The 25,506-nt window shown below is 45.1% G+C and overlaps 1 protein-coding gene across 2 annotated transcripts in view; it reads left to right on the forward strand.

The window, feature by feature from the left end:
- Positions 1-25,506, forward strand: part of ATRN (attractin) — a 176,695-nt gene that overhangs the window by 93,753 nt on the left and 57,436 nt on the right. The window contains exons 20-25 of one of the 2 annotated variants that reach the window (XM_039368375.1): positions 940-1,033; positions 3,581-3,633; positions 6,738-6,832; positions 10,492-10,570; positions 14,600-14,757; positions 16,946-17,256. In XM_039368375.1, the coding sequence (XP_039224309.1) occupies positions 940-1,033; positions 3,581-3,633; positions 6,738-6,832; positions 10,492-10,570; positions 14,600-14,757; positions 16,946-16,984 (518 nt within the window). In that variant the 3' untranslated portion in view covers positions 16,985-17,256. Of the gene's footprint in view, positions 1-939; positions 1,034-3,580; positions 3,634-6,737; positions 6,833-10,491; positions 10,571-14,599; positions 14,758-16,945; positions 17,257-25,506 lie in introns of those variants that run through there. The other variant, XM_039368374.1, reaches the window with a different exon arrangement.

The following is a 25,506-nucleotide window of genomic DNA, read 5'->3' on the forward strand; positions in this document are numbered from 1 at the left end:
CCTCTTTTTTCCTCTCCCTCCTCCCTCCCCTTCCCTTTTCCTCCTTTCCCCCTCTCCTTCTCCCTCTTTTTCTCCCCCCTCTCTCCCTTTCCCTCTCCCTCTCTCTCTGCTCCTCCCACCCTCTCTCTCCCCCTCTGCCTCTCTTTTTTCCTCTCCCTCCTCCCTCCCCCTCCCTTTCCCTCCCTCCCTCTCTCCCTTTCCCTCCTTTCCCCCCTCTCCTTCTCCCTCTCTCTCACCCCTCTCCCTTTCCCTCTCCCTCTCTCTCTCCTCCCATCTTCTCTCCCCCTCTGCCTCTCCCTCTCCCCCCTTTTTTCCTCTCCTCCCTCCCCCTCCCTTTCTCTCCCTCCCCCTCCCTTTCCCTCCTTTCCCCCCTCTCCTCCCTCTCTCTTTCTCCCCCCTCTCTCTCCCTTTCCCTCTCTTCCTCTCATCCTCTCTTTTTCCTCTCCCTTCCTTCCCCCTCCCCGTCCCTCCCTCCCTCCCTCCCTCCCTCTCTCTCTCTCTTTCTCCTCCTCCCTCCTTTAGGGACCGTTCAGAGTTATCACGGCACTGAGAGAAGGGATTCATGGCCATTTTTCACCATTGGTCACGCGATCCAAATTCAGAGGCTTGGCATAACTCAGACTTACGACGGTTGCAGTGTCCCCAGGGGGGTCACGCGCTCCCCTTTTGCGACTTTCTGCCCAGCGAAGTCAATGAGGGAGGCCGGATTCACTTAACGACCGGGTTACTAACCGAACAACTGCAGTGACTCACTTAAGGCAGGAAAGGTCGTAAAACGGGGCCAAAACAACCGTCTGGCTCAGCCACAGAAATTGGGGGCTCAGTGGTGGCCGTAAGCCGAGGACTCCCTCGCAATCTCTCTGCCTGCCTGCTTTGCGCGATCTTCCTGGACCCATGGATTGTATTTATGACTGTCGGAAATGCTTCCTTCTCTTGCAGCCTGCAAGTGCAACGGCCACGCCTCCGTCTGCAACGCCAACACCGGGAAGTGCTTCTGCACCACCAAAGGGATCAAAGGAGAGGAGTGCCAGCTGTGAGTGGCCGCTGGGAAACACCCGGGGCCCCCCGGGCCCCCTGTGCTTCTGTCCCTGGGGATTGGGAATATCTGAGGCTCAGGGCTGGAAGGAGGGGCAGGCCTGGTGCTCTCAGGGCCGGGGGGGGGTGTTTCTTGCAGACGTTTCATGACCCAGCTAGGGAACGTCATCCGTTCTAGAAGGGAGTGGGGGTGGTGGGGGTGGAGGAGGAGGAGGACTGTGGGGTCCTTGGTGCTCTCTGAGCTGGGTGGTTTTCTTGCAGACGTTTCATGACTCAACTAGGGAACATCATCAATGCTGAATGGGAGTGGGGTTTGCGGTGTGGTGGAGGAGGAGGAGAAGGAGGAGGAGGACGGCGAGGAAAAGGACTGTGGGGTCCTGAGTGCTCTCTGAGCTGGGTGGTTTTCTTGCAGATGTTTCATGACTCAACTAGGTAACATCATCAGTGCTAGAAGGGAATGGTGAGGGGGGAGGAGGAGGAGGAGGAGGAGAAGTAAAAGAAGAAGAGGAGGAAGAAGAAGAAGAAAGAAGAAGAAAAGAAGAAGAAGAAGGAGGAGGAGGAGGAGGAGGAGGAGGAAGGAGGAGGAAGAAGAAGAAGAAGAAGAAGAAGAAGAAGAAGAAGAAGAAGAAGGAAGAAGAAGAAGAAGAAGAAGAAGAAGAAGAAGAAGAAGAAGAAGAAGAAGAAGAAGAAGAAGAAGAAGAAGAAGAAGAAGAAGAAGAAGAAGAAGAAGAAGAAGAAGAAGAAGAAGGAGGGGAGGAGGAGGACTGTGGTGTCCTTGGTGCTCTCTGAGTTTGGTGGTTTTCTTGCAGACGTCTCATGACCCAAGGAGGTAACATCATCAGTGCTAGAAGGGAGTGGGGTTTGTGGAGAGGAGGGAGGGGAGGAAGGAGGGAGGAGGAGGACTGTGGGTTCTTGATGGTCTCTGAACTGGGTTGTTTCCTTACAGATATTTCATTACCCAACTAAGTAATATCAGTGCCAGAAGGGAATTGAATTTGGGAGCAGGAGGAGGAGGACTGTGGGGTCCTTGGTGCTCTCTGAGCTTGGGGGTTTTCTTGCAGATGTTTCATCACCCAACTAGGGAACATCATCAATGCTGGAAGGGGGTGTCCCACGAGTGCTTTAGTACCAATACAGGAATCAATAACACTGGTAGTACTGATGATGTTACTAGTTGGGTCATGAAAGAAAACAGCCAAGCTCTGAGAGCATTAAGGATCCCACAATCTTCCCCCTGCTCCTCCTCCTCCTCCCCTTCCCCCTTGCCCTGCTCCCTCTCCTCTTCCTCTCCCCTTCTCTTTCTTTTCCACTCTGCAAACCCTTCTTTCTTCTAGCACTGAGGGTATTACCTAGTTGGGTGATGAAACGTCTGCAAGAAAACCCCCAAGCTCAGAGACCACCAAGTCCTCCTCCTCCTCCTCCTCCTCCTCCTCCTCTCCACAATCCCCCCTCACTTCTAGCACTGATGATGTTACCTAGTTGGCTCATGAAACATTTGCAAGAAAACCACTAACTCGGAGAGCACCAAGGACCCCACAGTCGTCTTCCTCCTCCTCTTCCTCTTCCTCCTCCTCCTCCTCCTCCTCCCCACTCCCTTCTAGAACTGATGACATTACCTAGTTGGGTGATGAAACGTCTGCAAGAAAACCACCTGGCTATAACTTTTCATAGAATACTGTACAGATAATTGAACAAACGTTGTTGCATGACGTTCTTGATTAAATTATCTTTCCATTGATATATAATTTTATGGTACTACTCCCAAAAGAAAGCGGTCATATTAGCCATCCAACCTCAAAAATACACTTTCCCCAAAAGGTTTCCACAATTTTGGCCACTACTGTATGTTGGCTTCCTTAACAGTAAGCAAAAAAACTGGCTTGTTAGCCAGGTTGGTTGCGGGGGGGGGGGAGGCTTCAGGGAGCAGAACGAGAATTGCATACGTGTATATGTTGATGAGTGTGTAGAGACAGCGCCTACGCAGTGTGGGGGCTCCGCGGCTTGCAAGCGTTCGTTTAGCGAACGTCCGAAGTCACGACAGCCCTGCAGAAAGTGACCGATGACCCTTTTCCACGCTTAACGACTGTTGGAGCATCCCCACGGTTAAGTGGTCGAAATTCCGACGCTTGGCAACAACCGTTGCATTGTCCTGGGGTCATGTGACCCTTGTTTGTAACCTTCCCAAACTGGCTTCTGACAAGCAAAGTTGATGGGGCAGGTCGGATTCGCTTAACGACCACACAATTCGCTTAACGGCCACACGATTCGCTGAACGACCGTGGCAAGGAAAGTCTAAAACGGGGCAAAACTCCCCGTAACGACTGCTTTGCTTTGCAGTGGAAAAGCTGGGTCATAAGTAGAGGATCACCTGTGTAAGGAAGATCACTCTGACTTTTATCTGCTTCTAAAAAAAAAACCTGCTGTTAATCCAGATTGTTCCTGGGAAGCATAAATCAACTGGAGAAATAAAAGTTGTTAATGTTCGTGTACCGGAGGGAGTTATGGCTCGCGAGAGGCCCACGCTTTGAATGCTTTTTTCCTCCAGGTGTGAAGTCGAGAATCGATACCAGGGTAACCCTCTCAAAGGAACCTGCTACTGTGAGTGGAAATTACATTTTCTTTCCCCTGTTGGCGAGTCCGGGATTTATAGATCTAGCGGGAGACCAGAGGTGGGGCAGGAGGGGGCAAGGCTGCAGTTGCTCCTTTGAAGTGTCTTTCTCCAGATATTTTGTCAAGGTCGCTGAGCTAATGTCTCTGCTTGTTCCTTTTATCCTTCCTCCTCTCCCCCTTTATCTACTTTCAGGTAAAATGAAGGGGGTTATTGTTTTTATTGTTGGGATGTTGGGTTTTTATGTTTTATAACCTGCCCAGAGTCACTGAAAGTGAGTGGGTGGCCATGTAAATTTTGATAGATGGATAGACAGACAGACAGAGAGATGGGTGGGTATATAGGAAGATAGATAAGTAGGTAGGTAGGTAGATAAGATAGAAAAAGATGGATGGATGGATGGATGGATGGATAGATAAAGAGAAAAAGAAGGGAAGGAAGGTGGATGGGTGGGTTGATGGATGGATAGATAGATAGATAGATAGATAGATAGATAGGATAGAAAAAGATAGATGGATGGATAGATAAGAGACAGACAGACGGGTGGGTGGGTGGATGGGTATATAGGAAGATAGATAGATAGATAGATAGATAGATGGATGGATGGATGGATGGATGGATGGATGGATGGATGGATAGATAGATAGATAGATAGATAGATAGATAGATAGATAGATAGATAGATAGAAAAAGAAAGGCAGGAAGGAAGGAAGAGAGAAAGAAAAAGAAAGATAGGATAGAAAAAGATAGATGGATGGATAGATAAGAGACAGACAGACGGGTGGGTGGGTGGGTATATAGAAAGATAGGTAGGTAGGTAGATAGGTAGGTAGGGTAGGTAGGTAGATAGATAGATAGATAAATAGAAAGAAAGAAAGAGGCAGGGAGGAAGAGAAAGAAAGAAAGAAAGAAAGAGAAAGAAAGAAAGAAAGAAAGAAAGAAAGAAAGAAAGAAAGAAAGAAAGAAAGAAAGAAAGAGAAAGAAAGAAAGAAATAGGTGGGTGGGTGGATGGATGGATGGATACGAAGATAGATAGATAGATAGATAGATAGATAGATAGATAGATAGATAGATAGATAGATAGAAAAAGATAGATGGATGGATAGATAAGAGACAGACAGACGGGTGGATAGATAGATAGACTCACATTTATGACCATTGCCGTGTCCTGGGCTCACGTGTTCCCCTTTTTGCGACCTGCCGACAAGCAATATTTTATTAATTTTTTTATAGTTACACATCTTTAGTGCTTAGTAAACAACATGCTGTCTGGGTCCACATATTTGACATTAATAACAATAACACAACTCCCATTCCTTCTCTTCAACTCCATTTTTCTAGCCATGTATAAAAATTATCCCATGTTTGAAAGCCTCCTGTGCTTTCTTTCCCTTTCTTTTTCAAACCGACACATTAAAAAGCAATTAGAGCACATTAAAAACCAATTCCTTCCCCTTCTCCTCCTCCTCTTCCTCCTCCCCCTCCTCTCCTCTTCCTCCTCCCCTCCTCTCTCCTCTTCCTCCTCCCCCTCCTCTCCTCCTTTTCCTCCTCCCCTCCTTTCCTCCTCTTTCTCCTCCCCTCCTCCCTCCTCCTCTTCCTCCTCCCCTCCTCCTCCCCCTCCTCCCTCCTCCTCCCACTCCTCCTCCCCCCCTCCTCCTCCCCCCTCCTCCCTCCTCTTCCTCCTCCCCCTCCCCCTCCCCAACCTTTTGGGCACCATGGACTGGTTCCGTGGAGAGAGATTTTTCCCACGGACCGGAGGTTGCCTGGTTTTACGTGCTGCCTTGCATCCCACAGATGGGGCTTTCCTTGTTTGTGCGGACCGGTTGCTGGCATGCCGTGGCCCGTTACCGGTCCATAGACCGGGGTTTGGAGACCCCTGAACAAGAGGCTCAAATGGCAAAAGAGAAGGGCCAGAGACAAAACGGAATAATCATTTTACAAAAGCTGGCCGGAGAAATTAAATGCCCGCCAGAACAAACCGGTCTTAAGGAGAAGGATGGGAATCCCAGAGATCCAGAAGCCGGTCCGGTGTTGGTAGGGCCGGGCTGGGCTCCTCCCGAACTGGGCTCCATCCCTAATAATCAGCATTCCCTCCGTGTCTCGGACGGCGTCAGTCCGTGAAAAGAGATTAAAGACGCCGCTGGCCGTGTCTGTCCTGCTGGATTGTTGAAAGCGCTTCCAGCTGCTAAATCAGTGGTTCTCAACCTTTTTAATGCCACGACCCCCAACCGGTCGTAAGTCGAGGACTACTCAACCGGTCGTAAGTCGAGGACTACTCCACTGGTGCAGCACCGTTTGCAGACTGGGACTTTTGGCGGGCTCAGCAGGGCAGAGACAGCCTGGACAATTCCTATTGGCTTTTGAAAGCCAATAGAATTAGACTCTATTCAAGAGAGTCTCTTCGATTGGCCTTCAAAAGCCAATAGAATAAAAGGGAGTAGCACAGCTAAGGAAAAGGGGAGGAAAAATGGCGGCCTGCGTTGTTTGGCGACCCCCGTGAAATGGTCGTTCGACCCCAAATGGGGTCCTGACCCACAGGTTGAGAACCACTGTGCTAAATAAAATAGCAAGATATTTTTCATAGGGCCGCGTCTGAGATGAAGCATGACAGGGTCTTTTAGCCCTCGTCTTCCAGCAGCTTTCACTGCCCTCGACATAGCAATAAGGCTTATACAGGCAGTTCTCCCCTTACAACGGCTCGTGTAGTGACTATTCGAAGTTACAACGGCACTGAAAAAAGGCACTTAGGACGTTTTCCCACACTTAACGGTCCCGTGATCAAAATTCAGATTGACTCGGCAATTGACTCATCTTTATGACGGTCGCAGGGTCCCCGGGGGGGTGTCACGTGACCCCCTTTGGCGACCACCGGAGAAGCAGAGTCAACGGGGGCAGCCCGCCTGACTTAACAACCGAACAGCTGCAGGGAGTCGCTTAATAGGCGGGGCGAGGAACGTCGTAAAAGGGGACGGAACTCACTTAGCAGCCGTCTCGCTTAGCAACGGAAATGTCGGCGTCGTCGTGGCCGTAAGTCCGAGGCTGCCTGTACCAATTGATATCCTAATTCTCTCTCTCTCGTTATGCTTCCGCGTAGACACCCTCCTGATTGACTATCAGTTCACCTTCAGTCTGTCCCAGGAAGACGACCGCTATTACATGGCCATCAATTTTGTGGCGACCCCGGAAGAGGTTGGTAAGGGCTCCCAATGGGGCATTGGGTTGTGTCTTTAAAGATCTCGGCCGTTGAGGGCCATCAAAATGTATTGTGTGGGGAGAAGCCAGCAGAACTTTTCCTGACAGTGAGAACAATTGACCAGTGGAACTGCTTGCCTCCAGAAGGTTGTAAGAAGAGACTGGACAGCCATTTAATGTCTCAAATGGTGTAGGATTTCCTGCCTGAGCGGGGGGGTTGGACTAGATGACCCCCAAGGTCCCTTCCAACTCTGTTATTCTATTCTATTCTATTCTATTCTATTCTATTCTATTCTATTCTATTCTATTCTATTCTATTCTATTCTTATTTTTATTCTATTCTTTCCTATTTCTATTCTATTCTTATTTCTATTCCATTCTTTCCTATTCTTCTCTTCTCTTCAAGATGACCTCCAGGGGTCTTCCAACACTGTTATTCTGTTCTGTTCTGTTCTCTTCTCTTCTCTTCTCTGAAATGGTGTAGGGTTTCCTGCCTGAGCGGGGGGTTGGACTAGATGACCCCAAAGGTCCCTTCCAGCTCTTCTCTTCTCTTCTCTTCTCTTCTCTTCTCTTCTCTTCTCTTCTCTTCTCTTCTCTTCTCTTCTCTTGTTATCTCAAATGGTGTAGGGTTTCCTGCCTGAGCAGGGGTTGGACTAGAAGACCTCTAAGGTACCTTCCAGCTCTATTCTATTCTAATTCTTATTCTTATTCTATTCCATTCCATTCCATTCCATTCCATTCCATTCCATTCTTATTTCTATTCTGTTCTATTCTATTCTATTCCTATTCTATTCTATTCCTATTCTATTCTATTCTATTCTATTCTATTCTATATCAATTCCATTCTCTGTTCTGTTCTATTCTATTCTTATTCTTTCCTATTCTCTATTCTATCCTATTCTATTTCTATTCTATTCATTATTTTTCTTCTATTTCTATTTCTACTCTGCCACCATTTGTTGTTGCAGGAATGGCAAAATGACTGTTTATAATTGGGTCTTAGTCTTCTTGTTAGAATACCACCAGAGAACACGTGAAATTTATATGCAGTACAGGCAGTCCCCGACTTACAACAGTTCATTGAGTGACCGTTCATAGTTACAGCGGCACTAAAAAAAGTGACTTACAACCGTTTTTCACACTTACGACCTTCATAGCATCTCCATGATCATGTGATCAAAATTGTGACGTGGGGCTGAAAAGATTCTCAGTGAGATGGGCGAGAATTCAGGCAGCTCTACCCCTTGGAGGGAAGTTTGCCCGGGATCCCTTCAGGTGGTCCCCGACTTAACAACCGTTCATAGAGTGACTGTTTGAAATTAACAACGGCACTTGAAAAAAGTGACTTAGGACCGTCTTTCACACTTAACGACTGTTGCAGCATCGCCACGTTCACGAGATCCAAATTCGGACACTTGGCAACCAGTTCCTATTTATGATGGTCGCAGTGTCCCAGGGATCTCGTGATCTCCCTTTTCGGATCATCAGACAAGCAAAGTCAATGGGGGATACCAGATCCACTTAACAACTGCAGGGATTCAACTTGACAAATTGGGCAAGAAAAGTCGTAAAATGGGGCAAGATTCACTTAACAAACGTCTCACTTAACGACAAAAAAATTGGGGTTCGGTTGTGGTTGTAAGTCGAGGAGTTCCTGTAATTTCAAAATCTGGGTCCGGTCACCTCTCACGTCGCATCTAGATTCTGAAAGCCAATACATTGTACAGTGGTGGCCAAAATGGTGGAAATCTTTTGGGAAAAGCGTACAGTAGAAATGCCACTTTTGGTTCAGTTTCCACCCATTTTTCTTCTCATTTCTTTATAACGGTAGCCTTATTCACCTAATAATACTATTTTACATCACTTTCTGGGCGACCAGTCAACTCTTTGCACCGTTACTTTAATTTTATGACGTTTTGCAAGCTCACTCAATGAAAGAGCAGAAAAAAACCCAGCCAACTTGATAAGCGATCACACAATACACTGACAAATGACCTCCTCTCATTTTCAATAAGTGACATCAATCACTGGATCCTACTGTGATCGGATTGGCTCATGGCCAAAACAAGATGACACCCGATTGGCTCTGCAAACACTCCTGCTCATTGGCTACAATCGGATGAAGGAAAGCTACCTGAGATCAACCTAAGCAATTTTGTGCTTCCTTTTTCTGGTTATTTGGCTATAACATTTCATAGAATACAGTGCAGATAATTGAACAAACTTTGTTGCATTACGATCTTGATTAAATTATCTTTCCATTGATATATAATTTTATGGTATTACTCCCCCCAAAAAGTGGTGTTACTAGCCATCAAACCTCAAAAATTCACTTTTCCCAAAAGGTTTCCACCATTTTGGCCACTGCTGTATGTCTGAAATGGCATAGGGTCTCCTGCTTGAGGAAGGGGTTGGACTAGAAGACCTCCAAGGACCCTTCCAACGCTATTATTCTGTCCTACTATGAGCCAGGAAGAATGCTACGGATGTCCAAAAAGCCAACGCAACCATAGGTTGCATCCACAGATAAAATCAAGATCACGAGAATCGATAACTATGGGTAGTCCTCGACTTACACCAGTTCATTTAGTGACGGTGCAAAATATAAACACGGCACTAAAAAAGTATTTTCCGACCGCTTGTTTTGACGTGTTTGTTTTCATCCCGTTTTGTCTCCATTCCTTCTTTGCTTCGCGAAGTGTCTGGAGATCAGTTTCCTTGCAAAAATGAGAAATCGCTGTTATGGTCAGGGGTAGGCAACCTTGGCTCTTTTATGACTCGTGGACTTCAACTCCCAGAATTCCTGAGCCAGCCATGCTGAGGGGAAAGGGAGAGGTTTCCAAGCTGAGCCATGTTGGCTCAGGAATTCTGGGAGTTGAAGTCCACCAGTCATAAAGCGGCCTAGGCCAGGGGTAGGCAACCTTGGCTCTTTTATGACTCGTGGACTTCACTGGCTCAGGAATTCTGGGAGTTGAAGTCCACGAGTCATAAAAGAGCTAAGGTTGCTTACCCCTGACCTAGGCCTAGGGCAGGGGAAAGGGAGAGTTTCCAAGCTGAGCCATGCTGGCTCAGGAATTCTGGGAGTTGAAGTCCACGAGTCATAAAGCGGCCTAGGCCAGAGGTAGGCAACCTTGGCTCTTTTATGACTTGTGGACTTCAACTCCCAGAATTCCTGAGCCAGCCTGGCTCAGCTTGGAAACCTCTCCCTTTCCCCTCAGCGTGGCTGGCTCAGGAATTCTGGGAGTTGGTCCACCAGTCAAAAAAGAGCCGAGGTTGCCTACACCTGACCGTAACAGCGCATTGTTTTCAAGACGGAGGAGGGAGATCGGAAGCTGGGGCCCACTTTACTCGTACCAAAATGACGCTGATGGTTTGTGTGGAACAGTGGTTCTCAACCTGTGGGTCGGGACCCCATTTGGGGTCGAACGACCATTTCACGGGGGTCGCCAAACAAGGCTGTCCGCCATTTTTCCCCCCTTTTCTTTGGCCACGCCCCTGGCACCCGGTGATGTATAAGTGGTTGGGGGTCACCACAACATGGGGAACTGTATTATAGGGTCGAGGCATTAGAAAAGTTGAGAACCACTGGTGTAGAAGTTGCCGGATGCTTCAAAGTCCCTAATCCCCCTTTTTCTCTCTCCTTTCCTCAAAACCAGCCAAACCGAGACCTGGATATGTTCATCAACGCTTCGAAAAACTTCAACCTTAACATCACCTGGTCGACCAGCTTTGCAGGTGAGAAATGCTCTCCAAACTTGGGAAGTTTTGAGACCTGAGGACTTCACCTCCCAGAATTCCCCAGGGAAGGAAGCCAGAGAAAGAAAAAGCAGAAGGTTTAAGAGTTAGGCAGAAGACTAAGGCAAGCCTAGCCGAATCTGAAGCTAAATGTGGCTGGCTCAGGAATTCTGGGAGTTGAAGTCCATAAGTCATGAGGGGGCCACCGTTCCCCCATGCAGGCTCAGGAATGCTGGGAGTAGAAATCCACAGGTCATAAAGGGGCCATAGTTCCCCATACCGGCGGAGGAATTCTGGGAGTTGAAGTCCACGAGTCATAGAGGGGCCACAGTTCCTCATGCCGACTGAAGAATTCTGGGAGTTGAAGTCCATCAGTCATAAAAGGGCTGTAGTTCCCTCATGCTGGCTCAAGAATTCTGGGAGTTGAAGTCCACAGGTCTTAAAGGAGCCAGAGTTTCCCATGCAGGCTCAGGAATTCTGGGAGTTGAAGTCCAGAATTTATAAAGGGGCCACAGTTCCCCATGCTGGCTGAGGAATTCTGGGAGTTGAAGTCCACAGGTCATAAAGGGGCCACCGTTCCCCATGCTGGCTGAGGAATTCTGGGATTTGAAGTCCACAGGTCATAAAGAGGCCTTAGTTGCCCATGCTGGCTGAGGAATTCTGGGAGTTGAAGTCCACGAGTCATAAAGGGGCCAGAGTTCCCCATGTAGGCTCAGGAATTCTGGGAGTTGAAGTCCAGAATTTATAAAGGGGCCACAGTTCCCTATGCTGGCTGAGGAATTCTGGGAGTTGAAGTCCACAGGTCTTAAAGGCGCCTTAGTTGCCCGTGGTGGCTGAGGAATTCTGAGAGTTGTGGTCCACGAGTCATAAAGGGGCCTTAGTTGCCCATGCTGGCTGAGGAATTCTGGGAGCTGAAGTCCACGAGTGTCTTTAAAGCCCCACTCTGGCTTTAAAATGTCAGAGCACGGCCATTTTCCTCACTCTAGGCATGTTCAGTTTGATCTGTCACCAAACCCTTGGCCACCTGTTCACTTTCTTGAGACGGTTTCCTTGGGGCTTTTTCTAAGCGTGTCCAGAAATGTTACTGCTGAAATTTAAGCTGTCAGCGCTCTCTTAAGACATAAAAATCAAGCAAACACCAAGTGCCAACTGAGCAATTGAGAACATGTTTAAAATGTCAATATCTTTTAGCGCTCACGGCTGGGCTATTGCTGGGAATCGGCCCACAAGGATGGGCTGTTTAGTCTGCAGCCAGTCCTCGCTTTACAGCCATGCGTTTAGTGACAGTTCAGAGTTACAGCGGGGCTGCACAAAGGGACTTAGGACCATTTTTCACACTTAACAACCGTTGCGGGCTCCTTGTCGTGTGATCAACATTCAGGCGCTTGGCAGCTGACTCATATGTGTGACAGTTGGCGTGTCCCGTTTGCGACCTTCAGACAAACAAAATCAGTGGGGATTCGCTGAACAGTTTTGTTGCTAACTTAACGACTGCAGTGATTCACTGAACAGCTGTGTCAAGAAAGGTCGTAAAACGGGACAAAATTCACTTAACGACCATCTTGGTTAGCAACAGAAACGTTGGGCTCCATTGTGGTCGTTAAGTCGAGAACTACCTTGTATTAAAGAAGATCACTCGTGGTTTTACAAAGGATGATGTGGTCACAGCCTTCTCAAAGCTAGAGTGGGACTTCGGCTACAGGTAAACCTCAACTTACGACCAAAACCGAGCTCAACATTTCTGTCGCTAAGCGAGACAGTTGTTAAGTGAGTTTTGCCTCATTTTACGCCCTTTCTTGCCACAGCTGTTAAGTGAACCAATGCAATAACACGGTTGTTCAGTCAAATCTTCCTTCCCTACTGACTTTGATCAGGTCGCAAAAGGGGATCACGGGATCCCGGCACACTGCGACCGTCATAAATATGAGTCAGTGGCTGAGCGTCTTAATTTTGATCACGCGACTACGGGGGATGCTGCAATGGTCGCAAATGTGAAAAATGGTCCCCCTTTTTTTTGAGGGACGTTGTAAGTTTGAACGGTCACTAAATGAACTGTCGTAAGCCGAGGACCACCTGTACATAAGCCAGGTCAAACAATGAAGTCACAGTGTTGGTTGTGGAGATCTTTCCCGAGACTTTCAGGCAGAGGAATAAAAAACAGCCACCGCGAAAGCTTCCAGTTGTGGTTTGAAGGGCTGTGTACAAGCCATGGCTTGCCGATAGGGATTTATAATAATAAATAATAATAATAATAATGATGTTGGAAGGGACCTTGGAGGTCCTCTAGTCCAACCCCCTGCTCAGGCAAGAAACCCTATACCATTTCAGACCAATGGCTGTCCAGTCTCTTCTTAAAGACTTCCAGTGTTGGAGAAGGGAGGGAGGGAGGGAGGGAGGGAGGGAGGGAGGGAGGGAGGGAAGGAGGAAGGAAGGAAGGAAGGAAAGCAGAATAACAGAGTGGGAAGGGAACCTATAGGTCATCTAGTCCAACCCCCTTTTCAGGCAGGAAACCCTATTCCATTTCAGACAAATGGCTGTCCAGTCTCTTCTTAAAAACTTCCAGTGTTGGAGCATTCACCGCTTCTGGAGGCAGGTAGTTCCACCGGTTAATTGTTCTAACTGTCAGGAAGTTTCTCCTTAGTTCTAGGTTGCTTCTCTCCTGGGTCAGTTTCCATCCCTTACTTCTTATCCTGCCGTCATCAAACCCTGGCTTCTGCAAACGAAGAAGCTGGAATGGATGGGGACAAGATCAGAATGGGGAGAAAGGATGCTGAAGACAGAGAGAGAGACAGTTCTGTTCTTACCTTGGTGCCTTAACAACTGCCTGATTCGCTTAACAACGCTGGCAAAAAAGGTCGTAAAATGGCACCAAACTCACTTAAGAACTCGTCTCTTGCATGGTCACAGAAATTCTGGGCTCCCTTGGGGATTTAAGGCAAGGATTACCTGTATTATATTGATAATTTGGCTGTCCTCAATAGAACGGCTCTGATTGGTCCCTTAGCAGTTCTCCCAGCAGCCCTCAATGGTAGATGGAGTTTGACAGATGTCACCCCAGCCCTGAGTGGGGTTGATAAAGGGAATTAGGCTTATTTAAAACTTGGAAACTATAAATATTAAACGTTAAATTTAAATATTAATGGGAAACTAAAAATTGGGGGGGGGGGAAACCAATTAGGACACTGACTGTCTAAAATGATTGAATGTTAAAATAACTAGGCTATGTATAAACTAAAAATTATCGATCAATGTAAGAAAGTTATTTTTGTTTAATCGATAGAATAAGAATTGTATTAGTTTAAATACGAGACGGTAAACATACCACGGGGAGAAGAGAGGAAATATTTAATGTAATAGTTTGAGATCCGTACTAAAGACATTTGTATGTTCTTGAACGATGGGTCATCTCAGCCGCCACGTTGCTGTTCAGATATTTAAATGTAAAACTAGAAAAATCAATAAAATTTTCTTTAAAATGAGCCGAGGTGGCGCAGCAGTTAGAGTGCAGTACTGCAGGCCACTTTAGCTGACTGTGTTCAGCAGGTCAGCGGTTCAAATCTCACCGGCTCCAGGTTGACTCAGCCTTCCATCCTTCCGGGGTAGGTAAAATGAGGACCCAGATTGTTGGGGGCAATGTAAATATATATATATATATATACATTGCTTACTGGTGTACACCGCTTAGAGAGTGCTTGCACTTAAAGCGGTATATAAGTCTCATAAATAAATAAATGAATGAATGAATGAATGAATGAATGAATGAATGAATGAATGAATGAAATTTTGGGCTCTCTTGGGGATTGCCTGTATTATACTGATATTATTATACTGATTATTTGGCTGTCCTTAGTAGAACGCCTCTGATTGGTCCCTCGGCAGTTCTCCCAGCACCCCTCAGAGTTAGATGAAGTTTGACAGATGTCACCGGGTCCCTGTGATTGACAGTTTCAACCTATCTTCCCCAAAGGTCCCGACGTTCGTGCCCTTTCTCATTTCCTTTGTTCTTTTCCTATTTAAATTTCCCAAAAGCCGGTACGCAGGCTGGAGAGGAGATCCCCGTGGTTTCGAAAAACCAGGTCAAGGAATATAAGGACAGCTTCTCCAACGAGAAATTTGATTTCCGCAACAACCCGAACATCACGTTCTTCGTCTACGTCAGCAACTTCAGCTGGCCCATAAAAATACAGGTGAGAAACTCCGACGTTTATCGTTATTAACCGTTGTTCCGCCGGACGTTTTAAGTTTGGGTTTGGCATTTTCGTTCGGCTCTCAAGAGTCCTTCCCGAGGAATCCGGGAGAGGAAAACGTGGTGGTGTGTGGTGGGGTTGGCGCGGAAAGGTATTGTCGCAGGATGGAAGCTGTTCTAAGGAAAAGCCGACTTTTGTGGTGATTTTCGATTCGTTGCACAGTCGGCTTAGAGGTTCAGACGCGATTTGGCATTTTTGTGTCCACCGATCGGGTCTTTCCCAAGGGACTGGGATAGGCAGATGTGGAGGGATTAAAGGTTAAAGGTGAAATGTATCGTCATAGGTTGTAAGCTGTTCTGAGTAGAGCTGCCTTTTGCAGTTGACTCTTAGTGATTTTGTCAATAGTGCTCATGAAGGGGATAGGATAGAAAGAATAGAATAGGATAGAATAGAATAAGAATAGAATAAAATAGAATAGGATAGGATAGGATAGGATAGGATAGGATAGGATAGGACAGGATAGAACAGCGATGGCGAACCTTTTAGAGACCGAGTGCCCAAACTGCAACCCAAAACCCACTTACGTATTGTTGGGTGCCAGGTGGGTGTGGCCCATTGGATGGGCATGGCTTCAGTGGTAATAGCAGACTGGCCGGGACTAAAAAGTTCAATCAATCAGTTCCAACTTTGCAAGATCTTTTTTTTTCTCGCAAGAAGTTGAAATTGACTAATTGATTGAACCTTTTTTTTTTTTTTTTTGCACACGGCGGTGGAGGCCTAAAGCGAAAAGGTTTTATAAAACCCAGCTGAAGGCCCAGGACTGGGGCGACGGCGCGTGTGCCCACAGAGAGGGCTCTGCGTGCCACCTCTGGCACGAGTGCCATAGGTTCATCACCACAGGGATAGAATATGAGGTGGGATGGGATGGGATGGGATGGGATGGAATAGAATAGAATAGAATAGAATAGAATAGAATAGAATAGAATAGAATAGAATAGAATAGAATAGAATAGAATAATGAACAGGATAGAATAAAATAGGTAAAATAATGAATAGAATAGAATAGAATAGAATAGAATAGAATAGAATAGAATAGAATAGAATAGAATAGAATAGAGGATAGGATAGGATAGGATAGGATAGATTCTAGAATATGGGATGGGATAGAATAAAATAGAATAGAATAGAATAGAATAGAATAGAATAGAGAACAGAACAGAACAGAATAGTTGGAAGGGACCTCGGAGGTCTTCTAGTCCAACCCCCTGCTCAGGCAGGAAACCCTATCCCATTTCAGACAAATGGTTGCCCATCTTAACGAAAAGTTGCTTGATGATGTAGCCGTATTTTGAGGGACTTCCAGAAAACCAACAGAGATGCAGCTAATATCACTTCTGTATGTGTGTGCGTGTGTTTGTGTGTATGGAATATTCCCTTAGTTGGGCACTATGGCAGAGAAGACCCACCTCCTGGGACACCCCCTTCTCCAAGTGTAGCTTCCTAACAATAGGATCCTAACACGGGTCCCCAACCCCCGGTCCATGGACCGGTACTGGGCCACGGCATGCCAGCAACCGGTCCGCACAAACAAGGAAAGCCCCATCCATGAGATGCGGGCAGCACACAAAACCACGCACTCTCTGGTCTGTGGAAAAACCCCTCTCCATGGAACCGGTCCCTGGTGCCCAAAAACCTGCCCAGCATGGCTGGCTGAGGAATTTTCTCGAACTCCAGAAAAGTTGCCAAGTTTGGAGACCCCTGGAAAAATGTGGTTGCGTAGGAGGTTCGTGGGCACAGTAAAGCTAGCAAATCTGCGTGTCACAGAGTTTTTTTTTTTTTTTTAACTCTATGGTGCCGATGGAAGGGTTCCATGTTGTGTAGAAGCACTTTGTTGGTTTAGACCAGGGGTAGGCAAGCTTGGCTCTTTTATGACTGGTGGACTTCAACTCCTAGAATTCCCGAGCCAGCCATGCTGAGGGAGAGGTTTCCAAGCTGAGTAATGCCGGCTTAGGAATTCTGGGAGTTGAAGTCCACCAGTCATAAAAGAGCCAAGATTGCCTACCCCTGGTTTAGACTGTGGTCTTAATTCAGCCCTGGAATAAATGAACATTCATTTTTCCTCGGTTTAACCCATCTCCTCTCCATTTCCTTTCCCTTCCTCTGTTGTCTTCTTTGTGTCAATTTTCAGATTGCATTCTTCCGCCATTCCATTCCTGACATAATCTGATCATTGCGCCAACATCTGTTTCATTTGTTGCCGTAGATATAACAAGACAAGGCAGGCTTAAAGAGGCATGAAGGATGGACTTCATTGAGCAGGGACATGGTCTGGCTCCACTGGTCAATTTCCGGCAAGGCTAAGTGGCTTAGCCCAGGGCTTCTCTTAAGAAAAGAGCACAGTCATTTGTCTGAAATGGTATAGGGTCTCCTGCTTGAGCAGGGGGCTGGACTAGAAGACCTCCAAGGCTCCCTTCCACCTCTGTTCTATTCTATTCTGTTCTGTTCTATTATTTTTTTCTATTCTATTCTATTTCTATTCTATTTCTGTTCTGTTCTATTAATTTTTCTGTTCTGTTCTATTAATTTTTTCTATTCTATTCTATTTCTATTCTATTTCTGTTCTATTAATTTTTCTGTTCTGTTCTATTAATTTTTCTATTCTATTTCTATTCTATTATTTCCTATTCTATTCTGTTCTGTTCTATTAATTCTATTTCTATTCTATTCTATTCTATTCTATTCTATTCATTCAAACACCGTCGTTACAGAATCGCATTTGGTAAATTTTCTTAACTTTGCCATTTGGCGTTTTCTGTTAAAAAGTTTGCAGCCGTGTTAAATTTGTGGATTTTATTTTTTTAAAAAGCCAACACAAAACTGCTCTCTGCGACAAACGAAACCAACTCAGTTTTTTTTTTTAATAGAATGAAAGTAATTTTGTGGGTCGGGGAAAAAGATGGAATGTCCTTTGTGTATAGGGAGCCCCCGTTTAGCGACTGCCTTGTTTAATGACTTGTTTGACGTTACCACAGTGCAAAAAAAAAAAGTCCCCTTAACAACCAATCCTTTCATTTACCACTTTCACGGTGTCTCTCTCTTTTTTTTTTTTTAATTTGCTTCTTTATCCAATGCCAAGATCTCTTCAAAGAGAGAGAGAATCCTAGTCCGGCTGAAGGAAATATTAAGAATAGCAAAAAACTGAAGTAAGCACAGTAGTTTTCACTTCATGACCGTTTCACTTAATGACCAAATGGCCGGTCCCAGTTGTGGTGTCTAAACGAGGGCTGCCTTTAATTTGATTTGATTTGTTCTTAAAATCTTTGGGCTTGCTCCAGCAGATATATACATAGGGCTGATTGTATTACCACAAACCCAGCTATTTAGCGCTGAGTAATAAGCACTACTTATTATATGAAAACTTAACAGAATTTTTATGCAATAAAGACATAACGCACCGCTGTCTTTCATTTGCCTCGGAGTTCTGTATGTTTGTGCAATTTGGAAGTGATTGCAACACCACGACCTTTAGACTTTTGTGGCACCCTGAATGAGGATGAGGCTTCATTGTTAGTGTTTAATGTGTAGAGCAGGAGTCTTCAAACTCGGCCCTTTTATGACTTGTGAACTTCAACTCCCAGAATTCCTCAGTCAGCCATGCTGGCTGAGGAATTCTGGGAGTTGAAGTCCACTCCTCTTAAAGTCTATATCAGGGGTCTTCAAACTCAGCCCTTTTATGACTTGTGGACTTCAACTCCCAGAATTCCTCAGTCAGCCATGCTGGCTGAGGAATTCTGGGAGTTGAAGTCCACTCCTCTTAAAGTCTATGTCAGGGGTCTTCAAACTCGGCCCTTTTATGACTTATGGACTTCAACTCCCAGAATTCCTCAGTCAGCCATGCTGGCTGAAGAATTCTGGGAGTTGAAGTCCACTCCTCTTAAAGTTTATATCAGGGGTCTTCAAATTTGGCCCTTTTATGACTTGTGGACCGCAACTCCCAGAATTCCTCAGCCAGCGGGAATTCTGGGAGTTGAAGTCCACTCCTCTTAAAGTCTATATCAGGGGTCTTCAAACTCGGCCCTTTTATGACTTGTGGACTTCAACTCCCAGAATGCCTCAGCCAGGTGCTGGCTGAGGCATTCTGGGAGTTGAAGTCCACAAGTCATAAAAGGGCCAAGTTTGAAGACCTGGCATAGATTAACGTAGAGGATTATTGCAGAATATATATATATATATTATATATATATATATATATATATATATAGGTCTTTGGTTGTTCGGGTTTTCTCCCGCGTAAAATTGGAAGTGTCTTGGCAACGTTTCGACGAAGTCACATTCGTCATCTTCAGGCTGGTGTTTTTAGCTTCTTGCTTTGAGCAGCAAGAAGCTAAAAACACCAGCCTGAAGATGACGAATGTGACTTCGTCGAAACGTTGCCAAGACACTTCCAATTTTACGCGGGAGAAAACCCGAACAACCAAAGACCTATATACAAATACCCGCGAAAACCTCAGAAAACATATATATATATATCTTTCCGCTGTTGCTTTTTTCCTGGCTCCCTTTTCTTGGTTTCTTTTAGGAAGTTTGCAGCTTCTAAATGCTCTTTTTGTGCTCCTAATATTTGTATCCTGGCCAATGTCGAACCTCCTTCGCCCCCCCCCCTCCAAAACCTCGCTCCACCTCTCTTTAAAACCACTTCGATTCCCTTTTGAAACGGCATTGGGGTTGATGTGTCTCCTTCCTTCATTTCAAAAATTGAGACAGCCAAGTGTAGATCCTATTTTATTTTTTTAAAAAAATAGAATTTTGGGGTTGGATTGATCCCGCTGGCTTGTAACAACTCCATCATGAACTTTACTTAAGTGCCTCATCTTTTCTCTGAGGACCACAGGTAAGTTCTCGTCCACTTCTTAATATTCATCTGGTCCCTCTCTCTATATATTTATCATGCTGCTTAGAAGATGCCTGATTTAAAGAGAGAATCTTTAAATCTCGTTGGCATCCGTAAGCTCAGCCTGCGTCTTTTCGTTCCGGAATGTCGTCCTTCGAAACGGGGTTTTTCTAGAAAAATCTGATCCAGCCGAAAAGTTAACCTTTGAAAGCAGTTGTGAGCAGAGATGGGGGGGGGGAAAAACAACGGGAAAATTTGGAGGAAGAAACAGGGTTCCCTCCCCTTTTTTTCCCAAAGCTGTTTGGAAAAAGAAACAGGAAAAAAAACTGTTTTATTTTCTTCAATTTTACCAGTCTCTCTCCCCCCCCCCCCCCCCGAGGCCTTTCCATCGTGTTTCCCATCGTACTTGAAAACTTTCTGGCGGTCAGTTGGAGTGGCTGTTAGACAGGATAGTCTTCCTTTCTCATGTAGAAAAGATGTTGAGACTCTGGAAAGAGGGCAGAGAAGAGCAATGAAGATGATCAGGGGACTGGAGTCTAAAACCTATGGAGAACGGTTGCTGGAATTGGGTAGGTCAAGTTTAAGGAAGAGAAGGACGAGGGGGGACAGGATAGCAGTCTTCCAGTATCTCAGAGGGATTCACTAAACAGCTGAGACAAGAAAGGTTAGTAAAATGGGGCAAAATTCACTTAACAACTGTCTCACCTAGCGGCAGAACTTTGGGGCTCAATTGTGCCCGTAAGTCAAGGATCACCTGTAAGTGGTTTTAGCTTGTTCTTCTTGCCTTCTGTTGCATCTGAGAAGTAACTCATTTCGGCATCAGAAATGATCAGAAATCATTACCGGTAGGTAATCCTTGACTTAACAATCTCAATTGAGACCAATTGAGAAAAATTCCATTGTTAAGCCCCCCCCCTCCTCCTCCTCCTGTTTTCTCCATCCTCCTCCTCTAATCCACAACTCCCTTACAGCACTGATGATGTTACCTAGTTTTTAATGAAATGAGAGCACCAAGGACTCCACAGTTGTCTTCCTCCTCCTCCTTTTTCTTGTTCTCGTCCTTGGCTTTCTTGTTCTCCTCCTCCTCCTCCTCCTCCTCCTCTTCCCACTGATGAAGTTACTTAGTTGGGTAGTGAGATGTCTGCAAGAAAACAACCAAGCTCAGGGAGCACTAAGGACACCACAATCTTCCTCCTCCTCCTCCTCCTCCTCCTCCTCCTCCTCCTCCTCCTCCTCCCACTGATGAAGTTACCTAGTTGGGTAGTGAGATGTCTGTAAGAAAACAACCAAGCTCAGGGAGCACTAAGGACACCACAATCTTCCTCCTCCTCCTCCTCTTCTTCCTCCTCCTCCCACTGATGAAGTTACCTAGTTGGGTAGTGAGATGTCTGCAAGAAAACAACCAAGCTCAGGGAGCACTAAGGACACCACAATCTTCCTCCTCCTCCTCCTCTTCTCCTCCTCCTCCTCCTCTTCTTCCTCCTCCTCCCACTGATGAAGTTACTTAGTTGGGTAGTGAGATGTCTGCAAGAAAACAACCAAGCTCGGAGCACTAAGGATACCACAATCTTCCTCCTCCTCCTCCTCCTCCTCCTCCTCCTCCTCCTCCTCTTCTTCCTCCTCCTCCCACTGATGAAGTTACCGAGTTGGGTAGTGAGATGTCTGCAAGAAAACAACCAAGCTCAGGGAGCACTAAGGACACCACAATCTTCCTCCTCCTCCTCCTCTTCTTCTTCTCCTCCTCCTCCTCCTCTTCTTCCTCCTCCTCCCACTGATGAAGTTACTTAGTTGGGTAGTGAGATGTCTGCAAGAAAACAACCAAGCTCAGGGAGCACTAAGGATACCACAATCTTCCTCCTCCTCCTCCTCCTCCTCCCACTGATGAAGTTACCTAGTTGGGTAGTGAGATGTCTGCAAGAAAACAACCAAGCTCAGGGAGCCCCAAGGGCCCCAAAGACATTCACCCCGTCTCTCCCTTCTAAAGGAACACAGGAAAGACGTAAAACCCCTTGAGAAGCCAGCGACAAAAAAAGAATTCCAAACATTTTCATGATTTCCTGCCTCTGCCGATCTCCGATTCACCTGGGTCCCCAACCGTCACAGGTGGCTTGACGTTCACGCCGGAGATGTGTGATGCCTTAAAGAAGGGAGATCTCTTCATTTGGACTGTGTTACGATTCGGTTTCGGTGTATTAAATTCCCGCTGCCCCCAATTCGAACACAGAGCCTTGAAGTCGCCGCCGGATCCGGCTTGTCCAATCCGTTTCGCCCGCTCGGGCGCTTCATCTGAGGACGTCGCTTTGCCGAGAATCCGTTTTTTACTCGGCCCGTTTTTGAAGGAGGTAATTAGCCCACTGAACAAGAAGTTATTAAAAATGTAATCAGTAAACAGGACGTGCTCTTTATGTTACGGGCTTCATTTGCCTGGCAGACAATAGCTCCGTAATTACTTTCCTCACCGGTTATTAGAAGGGAAAAAAAGAATCTTTTGTATCGGGCCCGTCTTTCATATTGCTAAAATTGTAAGCTGGTGTAGAAATAGCACCGATACGATTTACTTATTTAGCATCAAAAAATAGCCTGCCCATTTTAAACAAACGTGGCGTGTGTCTGTGTGTGTGTGTGTGTGCGCCTCGTGTTGGAAGAAAAATTAAATATTCCCTTTTTTTAGGCACAGCCTAACAGCCAATTAAAGGCAGTGCCACAAAACAGAGGAAGTCCTCTACTTACGACTATAAGTGACCCAACATTTCCGTTGCTAAGTAATAATAATAATAATAATGTAGTAGTAGTAGTAAAGTTGGAAGGGACCTTGGAGGTCATCTAGTCCAACCCCCTGCTCAGGCAGGAAACCCTACACCATTTCGGACAAATGGCTGTCCAGTCTCTTCTTTAAAACTTCCAGTGTTGGAGCATTTACCGCTTCTGGAGGCAGGCTGTTCCACTGGTTAATTGTTCTCACTATCAGGAAGTTTCTCCTTAGTTCTAGGTTGCTTCTCTCCTTGATTGGTTTCCACCCATTGCTTCTTGTCCTGCCTTCAGGTGCTTTGGAAAATAGCTTGACTCCCTCTTCTTTATGGCAGCCCCTGAGATATTGGAAGGCTGCTATTATGTCCCCCCTCGTCCTTCTCTTCATTAAACTAGACATACCCAATTCTAGCAACCGTTCCTTATATGTTTTAGCCTCCAGTCCCCTAATCATCTTTGTTGCTCTTCTCTGTATTCTTTCTAGAGTCTCAGCATCTTTTTTACATCGTGGTGACCAAAACTGGATGCAGTATTCCAAGTGTGGCCTTCCCAAGGCCTTGTAAAGTGATATCAACACTTCACGTGATCTTGATTCTATCCCTCTGTTAATGCAGCCTATCCCTGTGTTTGCCTTTTTGGCAGCCGCAGCACACGGCTGGCTCATATTTAGGTGATTGTCTACTAGGACTCCGAGGTCCCTCTCACAGTTACTACTATTGAGCAGTAACTGAGTGAGACAGTTGTTCAGCGAGTCTTGCCCCCATTTTACGACTTTTCTTGCCACCGTTTTTTTTAAATAACAAATTTTATTATTTTTTTCAATTTTACATCTTAAGTATTTAAGAAGGTAATCAATAGTCCAGTAACAAAATCTTTCGTGCATATCTCAGGTTGTGTCATTAAAAGTCCCCTGTCTATTTCCCTTTATTATTATATCACATTCAGGTTAATACGTTTCTAGTGATAGCTCAATCAGTCAATACATTTGTCAATATAATTTTACTCATACATATCCAGGTCCTGTTTTTAAATTTTACTTAATTTCAATTACCATGTTCCAATTTAGCCTTTAATAACCATAATGTTTAAACTTCGGGTAACCCAAGTTTTCCTAATTTCATTACACAATAACTATCGTATCTAAAATGCACATATTATTCGGATAAGTACATTCTTAACTTTTTTCGCAAGTATGTTCTATTTCTTTTCCTAGTACCTCATTATTTGCTAATAAAATATCTTTCGTTGTCACAAACCAACTTCCATATGACAGTTCAGAACTACAGTCTAATGCAGTGGTTCTCAACCTGTGGGTCGGGACCCCATTTGGGGTCAAACGACCATTTCACGGGGGTTGCCAATCAACGCAGCCCGCCATTTTTTTCCCCCTTTTCCTTAGCTGTGCTCCTCCCTTTTATTCTATTGGCTTTTGAAAGCCAATAGAATAGACTCTCTTGAATAGAGTCTAATTCTACTGGCTTTCAAAAGCCAATAGGAATTGTCCAGGCTGTCTCTGCCCTGCTGAGCCTACCAAAAGTCCCATTCTGCAAACAGTGCTGCACCAGTTGAGTAGTCCTCGACTTACAACCGGTTGAGTAGTCCTCGACTTACGACCAGTTGGGGGTCGCGGCATTAAAAAGGTTGAGAACCACTGGTCTAATGGCTAATTTTCATTTCCTTTATAAATCTTAAGTTCCTTGCCTCAGTTGTTAAGTGAATCATTGCATGGGTTCAGTTAGTAACTCAGTTAGTAAGTGAATCGGTCTCGCCCCCGTTGACTTTGCTCATCCGAAGGTCGCAAAAGGGGGAATCACGTAATCCTGGGACGCTGCGACCATCCTAAATATGAGTCAGTTGCTAAGTGTCCGAATTTTGATCGCGTGAACACCGGGAGATGCTGCAAGGGTTATAAGCATGAAAAACAGCCGTGAGGGTTTTGGTTTTTTTCCAGCACCGTTGTGACTTGGAACGGTTGCTAAATGAATCGTTGTAATTCGAGAACTACCGACCCACAATTAATTGTCAGAGCGGCTATGTTCCCACGTGCAAATTACAATGATAACAACCTGCAAAGGTAGCTACAATTTAAGGCCAGGCCACATCTGTACGTTTGTTCTCCTGATAGGAAAATGCAAGTTTTTTCTTCCCTGTCCCGTCTTGTGTGAAGACACACGTGTGCGAAACACAAGACACGTGTATCTCTGTTGGGGGTCTCACAATCTCTTGAGACTTCCCAGAGAGAAAACTGGGTGAACGGACTCCCTTCTGGAGTCTGATCTGTTGGACGAGATAATTCCTTTCTTCCCAATAGGTTTATTTAAAAAAGAACAACAAAAAAAACCCCATTCTAATAGAACTGCGGTGACATCTCTTGTTTTATTGTGAGCTGCCTCGATAAGACAATATACCTTGGGATCCGTAATTAAGAAGCCCTTTGACAAATTGATCGAGGAACGACAAGCTCTCCTCCTGGGTGACATCCTTCTGCCATGAACCTCCCATCTGTTCCCACCAACCATTTTGAGCCATCTGTTCAAAAGGCATTTTCTGTTTAAATGGCATCTAAGAAGAGAATAGAATAGAATTAAGAATAGAATAGAACTAAGAATAGAATAGAATAGAATAGAATTAAGAATAGAATAGAACTAAGAATAGAATAGAATATAGAATAATGATAGGATAGAATAGAATAAAATAATGATAGAATAGAATAGAATAGAATAGAATAGAATAGAATAGAATAGAATAGAATAGAATAGAATAGAATAGAATAGTGATAAGAATAGAAGAGAAGAAATGATAGAATAGAATGGATTAATAAGAATAGAATAGAATATAGAATAGAATAGAATAATTATAAGAAAAGAATAGAATAATGATTAGAATAGAATAGAATAGAATAATTATAAGAATAGAATAGACAAGAGAAGAGAGTAATGATAGACTAGAATAGAATGGAATAATAATAATAGAATAGAATGGAATAGAATAGAAATAAGAGTAGAATAGAATATAGAATATAGAATAATGATAAGAAAAGAATAGAATGATAGAATAGAATAGAATAGAATAGACGAGAAGAGAAAAGAGAGTAATGATAGAATAGAATA

This window comes from Crotalus tigris, unplaced genomic scaffold (genome assembly GCF_016545835.1).
Source record: "Crotalus tigris isolate CLP2741 ecotype Arizona unplaced genomic scaffold, ASM1654583v1 scf7180000020772.1195989, whole genome shotgun sequence".
Taxonomy (NCBI): domain Eukaryota; kingdom Metazoa; phylum Chordata; class Lepidosauria; order Squamata; family Viperidae; genus Crotalus; species Crotalus tigris.